This window comes from Talaromyces marneffei, chromosome 3 (genome assembly GCF_009556855.1).
Source record: "Talaromyces marneffei chromosome 3, complete sequence".
In the NCBI taxonomy this organism is placed as follows: Eukaryota; Fungi; Ascomycota; class Eurotiomycetes; order Eurotiales; family Trichocomaceae; genus Talaromyces; species Talaromyces marneffei.
The window spans coordinates 3,682,501-3,702,889 of record NC_072350.1 but is presented as its reverse complement, the minus strand read 5'-3'; the positions used below and the strand labels follow the sequence as shown (position 1 = coordinate 3,702,889).

At 49.5% G+C, this 20,389-nt stretch overlaps 5 protein-coding genes across 5 annotated transcripts; 1 reads left to right on the top strand and 4 right to left on the bottom strand.

The window, feature by feature from the left end:
- Positions 1 to 437: 437 nt before the first annotated feature.
- On the bottom strand, positions 438 to 2,357 carry EYB26_005061 (uncharacterized protein; the record flags this gene model as incomplete). The annotated part of the gene is made up of 1 exon (XM_054264351.1): positions 438 to 2,357. The coding sequence occupies one exon, from the start codon at positions 2,355 to 2,357 to the stop codon at positions 438 to 440; it is 1,920 nt and encodes a 639-aa protein (XP_054120326.1).
- Positions 2,358 to 2,426: 69 nt separating this feature from the next.
- Positions 2,427 to 3,005, bottom strand: EYB26_005060 (uncharacterized protein; the record flags this gene model as incomplete). Its single annotated transcript, XM_054264350.1, has 1 exon — positions 2,427 to 3,005. One exon carries the CDS (start codon positions 3,003 to 3,005, stop codon positions 2,427 to 2,429), a length of 579 nt encoding a protein of 192 aa, XP_054120325.1.
- A 62-nt stretch (positions 3,006 to 3,067) lies between these two features.
- Positions 3,068 to 4,519, bottom strand: EYB26_005059 (uncharacterized protein; the record flags this gene model as incomplete). Its single annotated transcript, XM_054264349.1, has 1 exon — positions 3,068 to 4,519. The coding sequence occupies one exon, from the start codon at positions 4,517 to 4,519 to the stop codon at positions 3,068 to 3,070; it is 1,452 nt and encodes a 483-aa protein (XP_054120324.1).
- A 3,730-nt stretch (positions 4,520 to 8,249) lies between these two features.
- EYB26_005058 (uncharacterized protein) lies at positions 8,250 to 13,370 on the bottom strand (the record flags this gene model as incomplete). Its single annotated transcript, XM_054264348.1, has 1 exon — positions 8,250 to 13,370. The coding sequence occupies one exon, from the start codon at positions 13,368 to 13,370 to the stop codon at positions 8,250 to 8,252; it is 5,121 nt and encodes a 1,706-aa protein (XP_054120323.1).
- A 3,911-nt stretch (positions 13,371 to 17,281) lies between these two features.
- On the top strand, positions 17,282 to 18,533 carry EYB26_005057 (uncharacterized protein; the record flags this gene model as incomplete). The annotated part of the gene is made up of 2 exons (XM_054264347.1): positions 17,282 to 17,613; positions 17,672 to 18,533. 2 exons carry the CDS (start codon positions 17,282 to 17,284, stop codon positions 18,531 to 18,533), a joined length of 1,194 nt encoding a protein of 397 aa, XP_054120322.1.
- Between the last annotated feature and the right edge of the window lie 1,856 nt (positions 18,534 to 20,389).

The window sequence follows — 20,389 nt, the reverse complement described above, 5'->3', positions numbered from 1 at the left end:
TATCTCGATGGTTGGATATGATGATGAACGGTTAATCAACTCCAATATCCTTTCAATGATGATGGATGGATACTCTGCGGTATGAATTATGACTTGCATTGGTATGATGTTGGATTACTGGAAATATATCATGTGTATCTCTCTCTGGTTGGCACTCTAATGTATGGATCCTTCTATCGGCCATTCTTTATCGATCAATGAACCCAAAATTCGGTCGGTGCACCGGAACCTTTGGATATATGCGATATATGGAATATGGGGGTGTGGGTTGCTCGCTCTGACTTCCATCTCTTTGGTTACTTCCACGATGTCGGTGATTTTTATGATTTGGATCACATGGACGATATGGATCCCTTCCATGGATTCTGTGGAATGGAAACACGGTATCTCTTGATTAAATAACAATATAATGCTTCTGCACCCGGGGTGTAAAACCGTCATGCTCGTGGGGACCGGGATGTGGGTGCAATCACAAACCGACTCAACCGATAAAACACCTCAATCAATCGGGTCCCTTCCATGCCACTCCATCGGATCTTCTGCCCAAACCATGCATATACGTGGTCGGCATCCTCCACATCCACCTGGTCGTCGCGCATCCATGCATATATCGTCTCCGCACATGCGCCGGGGTTCAAATGCATGATGCTGATCACCGTCGGGATCACCACGTCCGGAAACTGGCATTGTCGTTCGGGAATGACCCGCCATCCACCGTCGGGACGGGCCTCGTATCGCTGGCATATGGCCTGGGGCACCCCGCATGTGAAACAACACGAAAACCGCGCGTATTTGCGCCGCTCCCGCATCTGCCGCGTCATCTGCTCGATGTGACCCTGGACAATGCCCGCCGCGGGTTGGGAACATGCCGTGATGGGATGCATGGACATGGCCACATCCATCGTCTCCATATAACACACCGCACATCGGTGTTGCCACTGCAATAATGTGCTCTCTAATTGATCCACCGCCATGGCCGCCTCCCCACGGATCCGTTGCACCTGCTGGGCCATCGTCTGCTTCTGCTGCTCCTGCGCCATCCATGTGGCCGTCACGTCGGCGGAATGCAATGGGGATGGATGCGAACGGACGCTGCATTGATCACATGGTGCCTCACCGTCCGTACAACCGTCGGGTCTCTCGTATGAATCCAAATACGCATCCAATACCGCCCGTCGACATCTGGTGCCGTGGAAATACTCCCGCATGGCCTGTTTCCCTTCTTCATATCCGGCCTCCCACTGCGACCATCCGCGGGCCTGGAATGGCGTGGGCGCGATGATGATGGCTTCACTGGCCTGCCCATCCCGTCCGGCCCGTCCGCTTTCCTGGCTGTACTCCCGCAACATGCTGGGCACCTCCACGTGGATGACACACCGCACGGTGCGAATATTGATGCCCATGCCCAATGCGTTCGTCGCCACAATCGTCATGCCACTGCGGATGGGGTCCGTCGTCCCCTCGGGATGCGGGGTGAATGCCTGTAATGCGTGCTCTTTCATGGCCACGGCCATCTTGCCGTGATATGCCAAACAACCCAATCGGGTGGCCAATGCGTCCACGTCGCCGGTCTCGCTCCGATATACGATGATCTGGCCGCCACGGGGATGCCAATGGGCCTCGCGCTGCCGGATGAATGCCACCACCTCGTCCTCATCCACGTCCACGCTCATCGACTCGACCCGATATGCGATGTTGACCCGCGTCGTGTGGGGACTGCGGAATCGTTGCACGACGGTGGGCGTCAACTGCAACCGCTGGAATAATCGAACCTCATCCACGGCCGGCAACGTGGCCGTCAACAACACCACGGGACTGCCGATGGTCATCAACACGTGTAATCCCGCCATCTTCGGTCGAAACTCCTCGCGGCTGTCCAATATCGTGTGGCATTCGTCGATGACGATCCGGTCCAATCGGTTCCGCTCCTGCAATCGACTGATGTACGATCGAAACCCCTTGCTGGTGGCCGATTCCGGCGTCACTAATACGATCCGCGCCGTCTCGGGCGGTCGATGGGAATTCCACGGCACGCATGATATGCCCGCCTGCGCACACTCCCGCTGCATATCCTGCCGTAACGATACCGTCGGCACCACCACGATGCTCGTCCCGGCACGCTCCCACGCCGCGGGGACCATGAATATCATGCTCTTCCCACCACCGGTGCCCATCACCCCCAATACCCACGGGGCACTGCCCATGACGGCGTCAATGGCCGCTTTCTGGATCCCCTGGAACTGGGCGCCGGGTCCGACAATCCCTTCCAACAACGGCTGAATGGGCGCCTGTCGCATGGCGTGCCAATGGGCCACGGCACGGGGATCCACCGTGGGAATCCCTCGTGTTCGTTTCATGCCGGCACGATGGACGGGGGAAATCCCAAAACCGATGCCATCGCTCACTGGCCTGTCGAAACTGGGCCTTCATGGCCGCCATGGTCCCGGGGCTTCCTCCACGCCGCGTGCGTATATCATCCCGGCCACGTGGCTTCCATGTCCGGCTTGGATATCAATCACCGCATCGTCGGCCGTCCACCAACACCCATCCTCGTCCTCATCCATCTCCTGTTCTTCCTCCATCGAATCGCTCTCAAACCCGGTCGTGGGACCCAAATATCGCCGGGCAATGGCGATCATGATCTGCCGGCATGCGCTGATGGTCAATGGGACCCCCATGCCAATCTCGGTTTCTCGTTGCATGGCCCGTTTCATCCGTTCGGACGTCCATGTGGTGCCATCCACCTCCTGGGGCGGCCATATAAACCCACTCCGTTCGGGTTGTCCGTACACCATGGTTTCGACGTGGCGTTGGAATGGCATGGCCAACCGTTGGAAATATATAAACAACTCGCCCACGGCCCGGGGCACGTATCGATGGATGATCTTGGGTCGACCCTGGATGTGGTATCCTTTGTGATACGTGGTCATGAATGACACCAACCCGTGCTCGATCAACTGGTTGCGTAATCCGCCAAACGGGGTGTTCTGGTACCGGATGGACATGGCTTCGGGCCCTCGTGCGGGGGCACCGCTGGTCAAATGCATCAACACCAATAAATACTCCTTCATCCGTCCCACGGCTCGCATCCACTGCTGCACTCGACGGGGGCGCCATGCGTGGGTGGCGGATGTGCCGGATGGACGCTCGGCGTGGATGAATGCGCGTCGGAATCCGGGTTCCTGCCATATGCGGTCGTGTAACCACCATGTGTCATCCACGTCCCATGCATTGCGGGGATCCTGGGCAAAATACCACCCGGGTTGATCCTCGACGGCATGGTCTCCATGGTCTCCCATGCGATGGTTGGCAATCGATGGTCGGTGGGAAACAACAATACGTCCTGCGTCAAATGGTCCCATGCCCGGTTGATAATGCCATGCACCGTCTCCCGCAATTGATCCATGGTAAACCGATGATGCTGGTATGTGATGCGGTCTCCGTGCCATTCAATCAACCCATCCGCCGTGGTGCCGTACCGGATTTTCATGCCGTATGTGCGGGAATCCAACATCCACTTCATCGGGGTGGGTTCCATGGTGGTCATAAATCGCAACATCATCCCGCGTAATGCCACGAAACAATCGGACAATCCGGCATGGGCCTCGCTTTCCTCCCATGCCTGTTGCGCGACTAACATGCGGGCAATCTTGATCATGGCGGACAACTTGGGGGTAAATGCCAACGCCGTCTCCCATCCACCCGACTCCCGGATCCCCATGGCGGCCAACCCGCTGATGATGCCGTTCACGAACTCCTGCCCGTGCTGACCCTGTAATCGATGGTCCAACATGGCGATGCACCATGTCAATATGGCACGATCGACGGCATCCAATGGCTGGTCGGTGGGATCCATCTCCTCGGTGGCATGGACGGGGGAATGGGTGCTCTCGTCCTCGGACATGGCCTGCCGGATCTGGTGGATGGTCTCGCATTGGGTGGCATGGAACTGAAATCGGACGTCGCCGGTACTCACACTGCGCATGATATACCGGATGATCCGTTGCCACACCTCGATGTACTGTTCAATGGTGCCGGCCACCATCCGCGCTTGGAACGGGTGTTGGGGCATCTGATCCACCTGTTTCCGGTGCATCTCAAATCGACTGAATATGTTCAACCGCGTCAATGTGGTGCGCTGCGCGACCATGACGATCCGGTGAAATCGCTCGTCAATCTCGGCCAATATGGGCTCTTGTTCGGGATCGGGTCGTTGTAACAATGCCCGTAATGTGCCTCGATCCTCCTCTAACAAATGATCGGCCCATCCCATCCGTTCGACCCATGGGTTGACCTCGCGGGACTCGTGGGGACGGATCCGTTCTCGTTCCGCGGCGTCGATCTGCTGCTCTCGATGGATGATCTCCTGCTTCATCGCCTGCTGCGCCGCATCCCATGATGGGTTTTCTGGATCGGATATGGCGGTGGTGATGGTGGTATGGTCATGTTGGACGGCAAACCGTTGGGATCCACGTCCTTTGGGGATAAACCGTTGGCTGGCTACAATGTTCCATGGCATGTTGGGCTGGGGTTTGGACGGTGCCTTGGAACGGGGTCGTCCTCGGTTCTGGGGGTTTTTCCATCCATGTTCCTGGCGGCAATGGTCGTGGATCCGTCGAATGGTCTCTCCAATCCAATGGCAACCGGGATAACTACACTGATATGTGGGATCCCGCGGTGGGATCAATCCGGGAATGGGCGCAATGGGCTTATGGGGGATCACCAATTCACGGTGATGGCGGATCCGTTTGGGAAACTGCTGGTGATATTGCTGGAATAATATAATGTGCTGTGAATGCCGTTCTCGTATATGCCTCGTGTTCCGTAAATGGGATGGTAACTGACTATCAAATACAACATGCTGGCACAAACAACAAATTACAATCCGATGATGGGGGTCATACTGGAATATCTGGTCAACAATTGGGGGTGCCATGCTTGATTATGATTTACTCCTGGTGAATTGAATGAATATGAATGGCATGAATATGAATATACACGTGGAACGCGTGGGAATACGCGTCGTGGAAATGCTAATATGACCCCTTATGGTGTGGATGAATATCTATATTGGGTATAACGCTTCCGCAAACCACCAACATCAAAAATGAACCCTAATCATTTTCAATCATATACCACTGGTGAACGAATCGCTCAAATTGATTATACTTACATGGACAAGTTGCCCGAAGTCGACATTATATCTGGTCCAAATTTGAGCGGTAACCCTAGTGGTAAATATAGCTGGGGGATAACCGCCAATAAATAAATGGCGGTTATCCAGACTGCCTAGCACCACACTAGTGTTTGTTAGCAAAAATAAATGGCGGTTATATCACCGACATTTAAAATAAGTGTTAGCGGTAACCCTAGTGGTAAATATAGCTGGGGGATAACCGCCAATAAATAAATGGCGGTTATCCAGACTGCCTAGCACCACACTAGTGTTTGTTAGCAAAAATAAATGGCGGTTATATCACCGACATTTAAAATAAGTGTTAGTGGTAAATATAGCTGGGGGATAACCGCCAATAAATAAATGGCGGTTATCCAGACTGCCTAGCACCACACTAGTGTTTGTTAGCAAAAATAAATGGCGGTTATATCACCGACATTTAAAATAAGTGTTAGTTACTGCCCACTTGCGTTAAAGTTACGCGCTACTCGCGTTAAAGTTACTGGCTACTCGTGTCAAAGTTACTGGCCACTTGGCTTAAAGTTATGCTGTACTTGCGTTAAAGTTATCGGCCACTTGCTTTAAAGTTATGGGGTATCTGTGTTAAACGTACTGGTCACTCACCTGAATCATTTCGAACCGAGTTGGGAGTTGCGTGATCCTGCCCTGGATCTATAAGTTGTGTTACGGTGTTAACCCGGAGCCTATAATGGGGGTGACCAATCTCTCTACCTACGACGGGGATGATGAAATCCTCCATGTCCAACTCGCCCTACTAAACCCTCTACGTCTAATCTGCCTGATTGAATCTGTTATCTATAAGTTTCTGTACCCTGCCTATAATGTGTAACTTGTGTTATCTAATCCTTGATATATAAGTTGTATTACCCTGCGCTGAACCTCCAAGTTGCCTTCCCTGACGTGCAACTCGATATATCTCCGTATATAATATCGACCAAATCGGAATGGGAATATATATACTCTACCTGTCAGTTGGCTTATTGAATCCTTGATGTGTAAGTTGGGTTATCCTACCCTCTTCTAACCCTTGCGTTACCCGGCCCTTTATGTGTAAGTTGGGTTACTCTACTCTTTATGTGCAAGTTGGGTTACTCTACCCTTTACGTGTAAGTTGGGTTATCCTACTCTCTTCCAACCCTTGGATTACCCAGCCCTTTATATATAAGTTGGGTTACCCTACCCTTTACGTGCAAGTTGGGTTATAAAATCCTCTTCTAACAAGTTGGCTTACCCTCCCCTTTACGTCCAAGTTGGCTTACCCTCCCCTTTATGTGCAACTTGCCTTACCCTGCCCTCTCCGAACAAGTTCGCTTATCCTATCCTCTCCTAATAAGTTGGCTTACTGGGGCATCCGGGTGAAAGTTATGGCCCACTCGGGTTAAAGTCATAGCGCACCTATGTTAAACTTATGGGGCATTTGGGGTAAAGTTACTGCCCATGTGGGTTAAAGTTACTGCTCATTTGGCGTAAAGTTATGGCGCATCTGTGTTAAAGTGACCAGCCACTTGGCTTAACTATTTCCAAGCGAGTTGGGACTTGCACTACCGGGCCCTGGACGTATAAGTTGTATTACAGCCCCAATCGGGAATCTATAATGGGGGTGACCAATCTCTCTACTGGTAATGGGAGTGACGAAATCCTCCATGTGCAACGGGCCCGATGAAACCCTCAACCTCCAATGGGGCGGATTGAATCTGTTATGTATAACTTGCCGGACTCGGCCTATAATGTGCAACTTGTATTATCGAATCCTACATGTCCAAGTTATATTGCCTGTGGTGAACCTCTAAGTTGCCTTCCCTGATGTGTAAATCGATATATCTCGGTATATAATATGAACAAAGTTGGAATGGGAATATCTGCACTCTGTGTTACTTGGCTTATTCAATCTTCAATATGTATGTTGGGTTATCCTACTCTTTATGTCTAAGTTGCGTTACCCTACTCTTTACCTGTAAGTTGGGTTATTAAAATCCTTTATATACAAGTTGGATCATGTGTTATATTTTAATCTATTATCTGAATCCGATTCCGAACCATGATCGGAATCTGATCCCTAACCATGATCGGAATCCAATCCCTAACCACGATCTCAATCCAATCCCTAACCACAATCGGAATCTGATCCCAAACCACGATCGGAATCTGATCCCAAACCGTGATGTAATAATCTCTATCTTCCATATATTCCTCACTCTTGATCTCCAATATCAATTATATAATGCCGCTCAGTTGCCGGTTGCCATTGCAATCTAAACCCATCATATATATATAACCACACCCCGGGAATTCCTGCTCAATAAATCCACACATCTAATTCATCTCCACCACCAATCCACTGCGCTTCTCACGGCGTCGTCTAAATCGCCGTTGGAAATGCCGGATCAACTGCCGTGGGTCATTGATGTCGACCGTGGGGGACTGCCCCTGTATTCGCCGTTGCGATGCTATATGGATGGCATCCTGCTGCGGTCGATACAATAACTGCCTGATGAACCGAATCGCGATATGGGTTACCAATCTCTCTATCTATAAGTTGGGTTACTAATCTTTCTACCTGCAAGTGGGGTTACGAATCTTTCTACCTATAAGTTGGATTACCAATCCCTCTACCGGTAAGTTGGGTTATTGAATCCTTAATATACATGTTGGGTTATGGGGTCAATCCTTTATATGTAAGTTGGCTTTCTTGATATACAACTTGGGTAATGGCGCCAATGTATATCTCTATATATAATATAAATCCGATCTCTAACCCTGATCAAAATCCAGTCCCGAACCATAATCGAAATCCGATCCTGAACCCTGATCTAAATCTAGTCCTGAATCTGGATATAACAGTTATAATCTTCGAATATATCTTGCTCATGATCAATAATCTGAATAATATCATCGTGATGCGTTGTGGATGGAGATGATCAATTTCCTCTATGAACGGTGATATATATATACAATTCTTAATCATTGTAATGGCCTCAACGTTGCTGGATATGATGATATATCATATATGTTGGGGGGTATTGATGGAATGGGGATATAAATATATATAACCTCACGCGGGGAATTCCCGCTCGATAAATTCACACATCCAATTCATCTCTACCACCAATCCGCTGCGCTCCTCACCACGTCGCCCAAATCGCCGTTGGAAATGTCCAATCAACCCTCGCTCATCGTCAATGTCCACCCCGGGGAACTGGGCCTGCATTCGCTGTTGCCATGCTACACGGATTGAATGCCGCTGCGGTCCATGCAATAACTGTCCCATGATCTGAATCGCCACATGGGGATATTGACACCGCTCGTGCGTCTTCTGGTAACCACCGTAGCCGTTGCTCTCCCACTGTTGGCAAATCCACTGCGGGGAATGGCATCCAAAACATGCCGCATATGCCTCATACCCTCGCCGTCCGGCCCCCCGTGGCTGGTGGACCACCTGTTCGATCACCTGGTCCATCCATGACTGCGCAATCTGTGCCTGTGGATGGGGACAATTGCCAATCCTATGGTGCGCTGGTTGCCCTGTCATCCCGCATAATCGACATTGCCCGGCCCACCGGTCAAACTGTTCCCGGATGGACTCGATTTCCTGTCCATCCGCCTCCGCGTGCTGCGTCTGTCGTTGCATGGGCCCCTGGTAATATGCCGTCGACGGGAATATGGGATGGGCCCGACGTTTGGCCATGGGGGGGATGGAATGGTGGGAAATGGCGCGTTTGCGTGGACCGGGTGATGGTGTGGGAATGGCGATATGGTGGCTGTTGGGACTGGTGAAATGGCTGGTCCTTGGGCGGTTATTTGGGCAGCCGTTTGGTCTGTCATGGATGGCTGAATGACTGGCTGAATGACTGGCTGGATCACTGGCTGGATCTCTGCCTGGATGACTGGCTGGATGACTGGCTGGATCTCTGCCTGGATCTCTGCCTGGATCTCTGCCTGGATCACTGGCCGAATCACTGCCTGGATCACTGGCCGAATCACTGGCCGAATCACTGGCCGAATCACTGGCCGAATCACTGGCCGAATCACTGGCCGAATCACTGGCCGAATCACTGGCTTCCTGTCTGTTATTCTGGCGGGCACTCAGCCAGCCATTGGGACTGGCATTCGGACTGGCGGGATTGGGATCTATACTACTCTGACACTGGTCACATATCGCCTCACCGTCCTCACACTGCTGCCGTGTATATCCATCCACCGTCCCGTCTAAATATATATCTAATGCCCGCCGTCGACAACCACCGCCAAGGTATTCCTCCACCCGCGAATCCACCGTGGGCGGATCCCCCCAACCCGCTCTGTGGCCATCGATTAACATGATCGCCTGGCTGGCGGCCCCATCGCGTCCGGCTCGTCCACTTTCCTGTCCATAATCCAACAAGGACCGCGTCCGGCCCACGTGGATCACCAGCCGGATATCGGGGATATCAATCCCCATTCCCAACGCACTCGTGGCCACGATCACCCCGGGATTCTGCTTCTGGAATGATGCTAACATCCCCTTTTTATCCACCGCCTGGCTGTAATAAGCGGGACATTGCAGTTGATGGGCAATCCGCTGGACGGTGGCAATCGTATTGGCATATATGACCACTTTCCCCTCGTGGAGCTGCTGAACGCGCTGCTGAATCCACGTAATCATCAGCTCGCTTATATCACAAGATGGCTCACCGGCGCCAATCTCGATCACTTGATATGCCACGTTGGTCCGGCTGGTCCGGCCGCGGAACCACTGGATCGTGGGGGAATCTAAATACATCCGCTGGCATAACAATGCTTCGCTTTCACGGGGCAAGGTGGCGGTTAATAACACGAGTTGGGTCTCCGCGCGGACCAATGCACCCAGCTGCGCCATCTGCTTCCGGAACTGGTATCCTTCCTGTAATATGATGTGGCATTCGTCGATCACAATGCGGTCCAGCTCCTTGGTCCACTGCTTCCGGTTAATAAAGGTCTGGAATGTCTCGCTCATCGCGGATTCCGGCGTCACCAATACAATCGATGCTCCATCGACGGGACGTCGCGAATCCCATTCCACACAGGAGATGCCCAAGGTCTGGCATCGTTGTTGGAGATCGGCACGTAATGCCACCAATGGAACGACCACAATGGTGGTGCCTCCACGGCTCATCCATGCGGGCAACATGAACAATAAACTCTTCCCCGCGCCCGTGGGCATGATGGCAACAATGGGACTCTGCCGCTGGACGATGGACTGAATCACAGCTTTCTGGGTCCCTCGAAACGTGGCGGACGGTCCCATCATCTGCTGTAATGACTCGTCGAGATCCATGGCTCGGGTATGGCTCCATCGCTCGATCTGACTAGCCTGGGCCGTGTCCTGGAATGGGGTGATCATGCGGGAACGCAGTGATTGGATGGCGGATGCAAATCCTAAAAACTGGTGCCATTCCTGGCTGCTTTGCCGGAATCGCTGGCGTCGATCGGCCACTTCGCCAGCTCGTTCGGTGGTTTCCCGCGCATATACAGCTCCCGCCACGTGGGGGCTGTGTCCAGCCTGCTCATCCATCATCCGGGCCATGATCTGGGCCTCATCCTCATGCAAATCATCCTCCGTGGTGGAATGGGGGTCACGGCGAACAAATGCCCGTTCTGCTCGCATATATCGGCGGCTGATTGCAATGGCAATCTCACGGTACGATGCAAGATTCAATGTCTGCCCGGACAATCCCACAGTGCTCTCCCGTTGTAATATCCGCCGCACCCGTTCCGAGGTCCATGTGGGTTCCCACGGCGCGGAGGCCCAGATATGGGGATTGATGTCCTCCCGCTGATGCATCCACGCGTCGATGCGCCGTTGAAATGGCAATACCAGCCATAAATACCATACCAGGAGCTCACCCACCTCTCGTGGTAAATATCGATGGATGATCTTGACGTCGCCACTCACCTGATATCCTTTATGATACCGCGCCACCAATACCACCATGCCGTCCTCAATGAACATGTTCCGGATCCCACCAACGTGGCTATTCTCATGTCGAATGCTCAACAACTCCGGGGCACGAGCGGGTTGGCCCCATGTGAATTGGACCGCCGCCAGCAGCTTCTCCAAAAACGTGCGGATCCGTCGGTGGAATGCCTGCCAGCGGATGGGCTGAATGCCGTGGCCGTCGGCCTGGATCAATCGACGGCATAATGGGGGATGATCCTGGATATGCTGCCATAGCCAGCCGGTGCCATCGACGGGCCATGGGGTCCGCGGATCCTGCACAAAACTCCATTGGGGGTCCTCATTGAACGGGTTATCATATAGCTGATCCCATGGAATCACGGGCACCTGATCGGGGGCGCATTGCAGCAAATCCTCCATCAAGATCCGCCGTGCATCCCGTACCGTGTGGTCGACCATGCCACGGAACTGCCGCATTGTAAATTTGACATCTTTATATAACAGCTCATCACTATTCTGCCACGTCACATGGCCCTCCGTGGTGGTGTTGTAATGGATCTTCAACCCATACGTCCGTAAATCCAACATCCACTGCATTGGGCTCTGGGATCCACGCACCATGAACCGGTCCATCATCTGCGTCACCCACTGCAAACACCCTTTCTTGGATGGAGTGGCACGGGGGGATGGGGATCCTCCGTACGCACTGTACCAGTCGTTCTCCTGCATGGAACTGGCGGGTTCAGCGTCGTCCTCGTTCTCCGCCAGTTCCATGGCTTTCCGGACCACCATGAACCGGGCCAGTTTGATCACTTTGGACAAAATGGGCGGGTAATCCTCCGGGGTCCGCCATCCACCTCGATCGCGAACGCCCAACACGGCCATGGCACCCACCAATGCGCAGTCGTATTCCCGGTGTACCACACGCTGGTTCAACAGCTCGATGCAAAAGTCCAAACACGCCCGCTGGAGGGGGGTTAATGGTGGAATGGCGCTCTGTGGAGCGGGATCCAGCTTGGGATCTAGCTCGGGATCCTCGTGGATCTCCTCATCCATCTCATCATCGTCGGTGAATGATTCGTCTTCGGAGTGGGACGACTCGCTGGATATGGGCGATGGGCTGAGTTCCCATGGGCGCCGCTGACCGGGTTGCAATACTATGGACCGTCTGGGATTCTGGGGTGGGATCTGGGGATGAGCAACCTGCACCAGTCGATTCCATGCGGCACGTTGTCGTTGGGTGAATCGATATGGGGGATGCCTCTCGTCGGATGCACATTGCTGCGTCCGCCAAAAAAACATCAACATCTGCTGCCATGGACGAACACGCTCCGTCATAGTCTCCAGATCCTGATATGCCTCCAGTGGCTGATACCAGGTTTGATGCCGTTCGGTTCGGATGGCTTCCATGCGCACAAACACGCCGGTGTGGATGACGGACTGCTGGCTGATCTGTCCCACCTGGCCCATGGCCGTCCATATGGCCTGGATGGCCTGTTCGTCGAGATCGGCCACGGGGGAGTGGTTCACGGCGTCATCCATGGCGGGCATGTCGATATATTCCAACAACTGGGTGCTGGGAAATGAGTGCAAATACGGCACCCAGCCCGTCCGACGGAGCCACGGATTGGCTTCATCCACATGGCCCTGTTGAATCCGCTCCGCGGCTTGCTTCTCGTACTCGGCGTACTGCCGGCTGGCTTGTTCCCAAATCGTGGATCCAGGTGTGGTGGGAATGGGATCGGAGTCCTCTTCTTCATCGATAATGGCGAAATACTGGGACCCGGTCTTCCGGGGGAAGATTCGCTGGCATGAAACCCGTCGACACGCCTGTTCCTGCTGCTCCTGGATGGTCTGCATGGTGGATCGAGTCGGATGACCGACGTGGGAGGTCCGGCTCCAACCATGTTGTTTGAACCAATGTTGCCGCATGGTACTGATACTGGGGCATACATATAAACATGATCCCGGTGATAATTGGCACTGCCAACCGTCTAATGGACCGATCAGCTGGGGGATAGCCTGGCTTCGGATGGGTGGAATATCCAACTCGATGGGATCTATGGCAATCTCGGGCCAGCCACGGACCTCGTCTCCAAGTTGAATCCGGATCACCGGCGATATATAATGGTGGGCATGCTGTAAATGACCTTCAATCTGGCTTGGCCATACACCATACTGGCATTCACGGCAGATTACAACGGGGAAATCTACCAACCGCTCAAAATATGCATTCTGGAATGGATTCGAATTCGTCATACTGCGAATGGCGGTGAAATATTTATTAATATAATGATCCAAACTTTGTTGTGGCAATGGCGGTGAAATATATAATGTAGTTATCCAAACTTTGTTGTGGGAGCGAGTGGTGGAATGGATTCGTAAACACTGCCCCTTGAACTGGGCACGGGCCATCTCTTATTTGAACGACGGAGTGGCTTCCGATATACCCCAACAAAAGTATTAAACGGTGAAACTCACCAGCTTTACAATACTTTTATAGCTTATCTGCTGGGTGAATCATAATAAAAAATACAGGGATTTATAAATAAATGATCAAATAATGTATGGTCCAAGTTTCATAGGAAACGCCTGGAAAAAGCTAATTGTCAGCTACCTCAGAACCCTAGATTTTTGTTAGTAAAAAAATAACCCGAACCCGAACCCTAATTGTCATCAACTTGCCGACAATTACATATCTTGGATAGGGCTTCGAACCCTGACAGTGCCATATTGGGATTGCTCCTTGAGCGGTGCCTAGTTGGGAAAGGCCCTCACACATGGGAAGGCATAAATATCCTTTGCTAGGCGGATAGCTTCTTTTTCTTCTTTCCTTTTCTTCTCCCCTTTTCTTCTCCATGTTTGATATTGCCTGTAGACTCGGTGCATCTAGATAGCTCAATCCATGGTTTTGACCACTGTCACACGTAGAAAGATATTTGCCAACTATGATCGGACCAGTTGCCAAAGTTTTATGTGCTGTGTAGCATTTCTTCTCTCTCTAGACATTAATCCATGTGCTGGAGGAGATAACCCTAAGTCTCCACTCCTCCCCTAGCGGGCCAATCAACGGGCGGCTAATTGCATCCTGGGTAGGAAACAATTAACCATAGGGTATAGAAAACTAACAAGACGTGAGCTGAAGAAAATAACTATCTAACATGGGGATCAGGCCTCTATTTATGCCTGCGCAGGCTTGCTCCAGGGCATGATTCCTGACGGAGCAGGCCTGCAAATCCGTACAAAGATCTAACAACGAAAGCATACAATAAAGCAATAAACAAAGCTCTCCGTGAAGCTATTCCCAGGACGTGAAACTCATAGAACAAAGATCCTCCGGGGATTCATTGGTGTCTTGAAACCTCACCGCTTTCGCCTTCTTTGGGGTATTAGCCTGGAACGGAGTTGGATCCGTGACAAATAATATCTAGTAATAGTATAATGGCTAGATGGATATAAAAGAGGCTAATATCCCTCTAATCCTTCTTGACCAAGATATTAATTAGATTATCAATTTATCATTAATACTTTTGTCTATCTATAATCTTACATAAAATGTATATCTTATTTATTATCCTTACTACGATTAGCAGTCTTTTTCCTCGGCCTCTGCTCTTGGCCGTGTAACTCTTCATAACAACTGCACTTTTGATATCGACCTCTGGACTGGAGGCCCTGTTGGGGGTTTTCGCATGCAGCCAGACTCCCGTTATAGTGAACACATGTACATGGAAGCTGGTGGCGTAGAGTGGAAGATTACTCTCATGCCAGCCGGTCTCTTACATGCTGCACCTCGAACGATCTTTAGCTATGATGTAATTCCAGGTTCTGTCCATTATAGTCTTTATAATGCCTATGGAGATCCCCTCGAGGGTCATCCAATCACGGTTAACCCTATATACCGTGCAGGTCCTGCTTGCCAAATAATTCGATGGCCTGAAGGTTTACCAGCAGGGCGCACCCCTGTTAGGATTTGCGCAAGAACCACCAGTTACCATATAACTACGTGCGGTTCCGGCTAAGTGATGATTATTTTTTTTGTTATTGTCGGTTACCATGTCGCCCATTCAAGTGATTCCTTAACAACATTTTCCATATCTTTTATACTTTATATTATTGTTTGTACGTCTATCTCATGGATCCGGAGCACCAAGCGGAGCAACGTCTCACCACCTCCGGGTACGGAACAAAGCTCATTCTGCAACGCTTTACGGAGCTCCAAAGGACTTTGACATGTATGTTTCATGAACCGGGAATAGCCTCATATTCCTTGTTACCCCTTGTTCCACTGTATGACTCATGTCTCAGCCCTTGTTGTACGTTAAACAACACCTGTTGGAGGTGCCTTTACAAAGGCACCGCGTAGGCTTATATACGGCCTACGTACGCCTCTAGATAGCTCTTGGAAATCAGTTATCAATTGGAAGTTGTCTTATCATATTGATTAGCTCACTCTTAGGCTGCATTGGACTAGCCTATCCTATCCTAACTTGTGGTGTTAGGACCGGGATAAACCAACAATTATAGTATGTATTTAACCTGTCCATAGAAACAGTTTTTACTGGCTTGATTAATATTGGCGGGCGGGGTGTGGGGTTAACCCATCGGGGACTTGACACGTTGTGTGGGAGCAACTCATATTAGTCAGTGGTGGTTTTAATCACTATATTTTCCAATCATAATGTATGTACTCTTAAACAGAAAATATATTTTAGCATCTATATAATGTTTTTATTTATTCTCTGATTGGCTGTTATCTACTAGTGCAATTAAGTCGAGTATACTGTATTTTTCTATTCAATTATTAAATAGATCGGTTTAATAGGATCGGGGAAGGGCGTTCTAATAGCCAGCCCTATTTAAAATATTACTAAACGAAGATTAATAGTATTTTAGATTAGATGAGAGTGATGAAACCTGTCACGGACCTGGATCCACCTTAGTTAAACAGCGGTGTGTCGAGATACGATAGGCTTGGTAGAACCTCGCACAGGTTCCTTGAGTCGTCGTAAAGTTGGGTCGATGTCTTGGAAGTTCTAAACATAACTAAGATAGAAGACTCTTGATCCCGCGTACAGCCTCGTGCCTGTACGAGTTAGAATGTCCTGTTGACTTTCACTGTTATATTCAAGTGGCTTGTGTCCAGATCGTGCTTTATATTTTGCTTCATGTCTTACCTCATGTCTTTGACCAACGGGTTCCTGTCAACCGTTGTCTCATGTGCGTTGAAACCTATCTTTATCCACCTTCATTTACAAGGATGTTTGACGTTCTTTTACCGAACCTGGGTAGGACTTGTATCTACCAATCCCTATAACTTCAGAGCTCCTTCATTTTGTCTATTCTGAACAAGTAGAACCTATATAGTTCAGTCAATCTTAACGTACTCGACATACCCCTGTATAACGAACAACTAAGGTGGATTCAGGTCTGATACCACTCAACTGCTCTCATTGGATATCGACCGGTCCTCATTATAGAGATTTGCCAGGAAACCCCCTTACTAAAATAGCGCGCACAGTTCTACACACAATTATATAAGGCAATCTATGCCAGATAATTTCTTCTTAGGTAAATACACGCAATATAATACATTACACGTCCTACTTCCGTTTTCAATATTACATCTTGCGGTGAGATATCTTCGGATTAACATATCTTCTGGTTCCGTATATCAAGTCTTTGGCGATAGTTATCCTGTCTCGGGATTTGGGACGAGTTTAACGATCCATAGACTGTATCCGTGATCAAGCATCGGATGGTAGCAATTGAGGGATTTGCATGACTCAGACCATTGTTTGACTAGGTGCTGGTTCCGTAGCAAGGCATCTGCTCTTTGATACCCCAATACTATGGACAAGGGACGGCCAGGTAGGGTATCCTCTAGGAGACTCTCCGAGCTCTTAGTTGTTTCCTGACTTCTTATTATCTACCTGAGACTGTTCTTAAAGGTACCACATATGACTATGCCAGGCATCCAGGTTTCTTACTCTTTGGACCTCGGTGATGTTTCATATTTCTATTAAATGTTCATTGTCAGAAGCACCACAGATAAACTAGAGATGACAGATAGGCCAATATTATATTACTGTTGTGATTGAAATGTTATAAATATCAAGTCAAGTTCACTCGATCAATTAGTAGAATCACCCAAGATCGTCTTTGTCAAAATGGTTAACTACAAGATTATTATCTCTGCCTTAGCACTCTCGGGCCTTGCCTCTGCTGTCCCTACCCTAGTATCCCCCCCGGGTGCTAGCAGGACCTTCGTGGTTACACAGGTTCCTAGGAATACATCAGCCAGTTGGCATCCCACGACCGACTACCACAACGCTCTTAGAAAATATGGTCAAAATCCAAACCCAATCGTGACAGGCCCTATCTCTAACGGGACTGGCACTGTTGTCACAAGGCCCACTAAGTATGATAGGGAATATTTGGTTTCTGTCAAAGTTGGTAAGGACACTTTACTACTTGACTTTGACACTACTCTCAGTGACCTGTATGTATTTACTTTAGTGCTCCATAGCATAACTATGGATCATAGCTAACCTATCTAGGTGGGTCTTTGCCAGGGAAACTGAAGGCCGTGGAGCCCATAATTACTATGATACGAGCTCTGGAAAGGTGTTATCTGGTTATACCTGGAGTCTAACCTACGGAGACGGTGGCAATGTCCGTGGTAAGGTCTTCAAGGATATAGTTGAGATTGGCGGCGTTGTCGCCGATGAACAGGCTGTCGAGGCCGCGGAATCCGCTAGCACGTCAATAACCTACAATTTGGAGAGCGATGGTGTCGTTGGATTGGCCTTTCCTACTATTAATCAGATTAAACCTATACCACAAAAACCATTCTTTGAGAATGTTAAACCCTCCCTTAGGGAGCCTGTGCTTGCTGCTGCTCTTAAGTACCAAAACCCTGGTACATTTGAGTTTGGTTTTATTAATCCTGGAAGGTATTTAGGCGAGATTGCCTTCACGTCTGTTAATACCCATAGGGGTTTGTGGGAGTTTACAACCGATGGGTACTGTGTTAAGGAGTGTAGCGACGAATTTCCAACTGGAGAGCCCTTTAATGCTGTTCTGGACTCTGCTATCAGCCTTCTTATCCTCAATCATAAGATAGTCACCGACTTCTACACTTATGTTCCAGGTGCCCACTACTCGCCCGAGGTCGGTGGTATTATATTTAAGTGTGATGTTGAGGTTCCAGACTTAATTATCAATATTGGTGATTACGCTGCTGCAGTTTCTGGTAAACATATAAAGTATGCTAACATGGGTGATGGGAATTGCTTTGGAGGTATCCAGTCCGACAACGGCTATGGGGTTAACATTCTAGGTAATATATTCTTCAAGAATTCATACATTGTTTTCGTCAACGACAAAAGACCAATGCTTGGATTCGCTGCTCAGTCTTAAAGTGTCAATGATAGCAGGTACCAATTTATGGGAAGACTATATCATTGGTGTGCCTTGAGCGGAAGGTTATGGCTGACAAAATTATCGGGAGCTAGGACTGATTTAGCTAGCTCCGTTCCTGGTTGGGAGGAAAACATTTGTATAACGCACGGTTGCCTGTACCTAGTCTATATCCAAGAGGAACGAGAATATATTAGTATCAATATCAATTTCTATTATTAGTTTCTGTTCAGCTAAAAAGGAGAGCTTAGTGTCACGGTTCCAACCTGGGAGCAGGCTCCAGGTGTAAGCGCTCCGGAACACGCCAAGGCGGTGAGGTTTGACAACACCAAAGAATCCGCCGGAGACCTTTGTCATATGAGTCATACAATGTGGGAATAGCTTCATGTTGTGCTTTGTTGATTGTTTTGTTGCTTTGTATTGCTTTGGGATCATTGTATTGTTTTGGAAACCTGCTCCGTCAGGATCAGGCCTGGGAGCAAGCCCTGCGCAGACATAAATACGGGCTTGCTCCCCTGTAGTTTAGTTTCGCTCTTCAGCTCACGTCTTGTTAGTTTTCTATGTCATACGTTTTACCTTGACCTTTTCTCGCTCCGTTACACTTAGGTGTTACGGGCTAGTCCCGCCTAATGCGCACTGTAAGGGCATATTAAAATAGAAAACATAACATGAAGAAAAGAAGGAAAGAAAACAACAAGATTCACAGCTCGTACATGCAGTTCATATAGGGATAAGGAGCTCGCTGGTTCGGTCAATTCCTCCGTACGTTCAGCACCATCTCGGTGCTTGTGAGGGAACTTCGTGTGCCATTCCCGTATGTTCGGGGCTTGCTCGGTAACGTTGGTACGGCCCTGGGAATAGTATCCCGGATGCATTTCCCAAGAGTGTTATCCTTAGGTGTCATGCTCAGCGCCTGTCCGGTACTCGGGAATATCTTCACGTGTCGCACGTTCTCGGTGAGGGCTTGACTGCCCGAACCTATTTCATATGAGGTCAGCTCATAACAATATTCTTTTCAACGGTTCTCTCTCTACACCCTTTTTACTCCTATAATCAAAATAACTTGCTAAAAGATATACTAGGCTTAGTTAAACCATACAAAGGTCCCTTATTAATTATTAATAGAGTGGCTTAAGTAAATGCAGTAATAATAATCAAACAGATGTCTAGAAGTCTTAAATGTAACTAAGATAGAAGAGATCCTCTGTATAGCCTGGTACCTATATGAGTTAGAATGCGTTACTAACTCTCACTGTGAAGGGTCAAACAATAATCATATTGGCAGCTAGAATCGAGAAAACTAAGCATAGGGAAGGAAAGAAAGAAACAGGAACATGAGGCTATTCCCCAGTAGCTATATCCGTGGCGTGCTCACGTGACAGTAATAACCCTCTTCCCGCAGCCCTACCCGCGTGCTCTGGATTCACGTGGTAGGGACTGCGTTTCTCCGTGTCCGCAACCTCGCGAACGTCAAACCGCACTTGCTTCCGAATAACTTCACGTCCGGCCGTCACACTACCCCTTGAACTGAGCACGGGCCACATGTGATTTGAACTACAGAGTGGCTTCCGGCACACCCCAACAAAAATGTAAACTGGTAAACTCGCCTACTTTACAATACTATTATAGCTTATCTATATGGTGGATTGTGCTGAAATTACAAGCGTATGAAATAAAGTGGTTAAATAATATATGATGTAAATTTGACATGGATTGGTCGGAAAAAGCTAATTGTTTGCTACCCCCTAACCCTAGAGTTTTTGTAATAAATATTAGCCCTAACCCGGACCCTATTTGTCAACAACTTGACGACAACTAGGTATCTTGGTTAGGGTTAGAAGAAAGGCCCTGCTCCA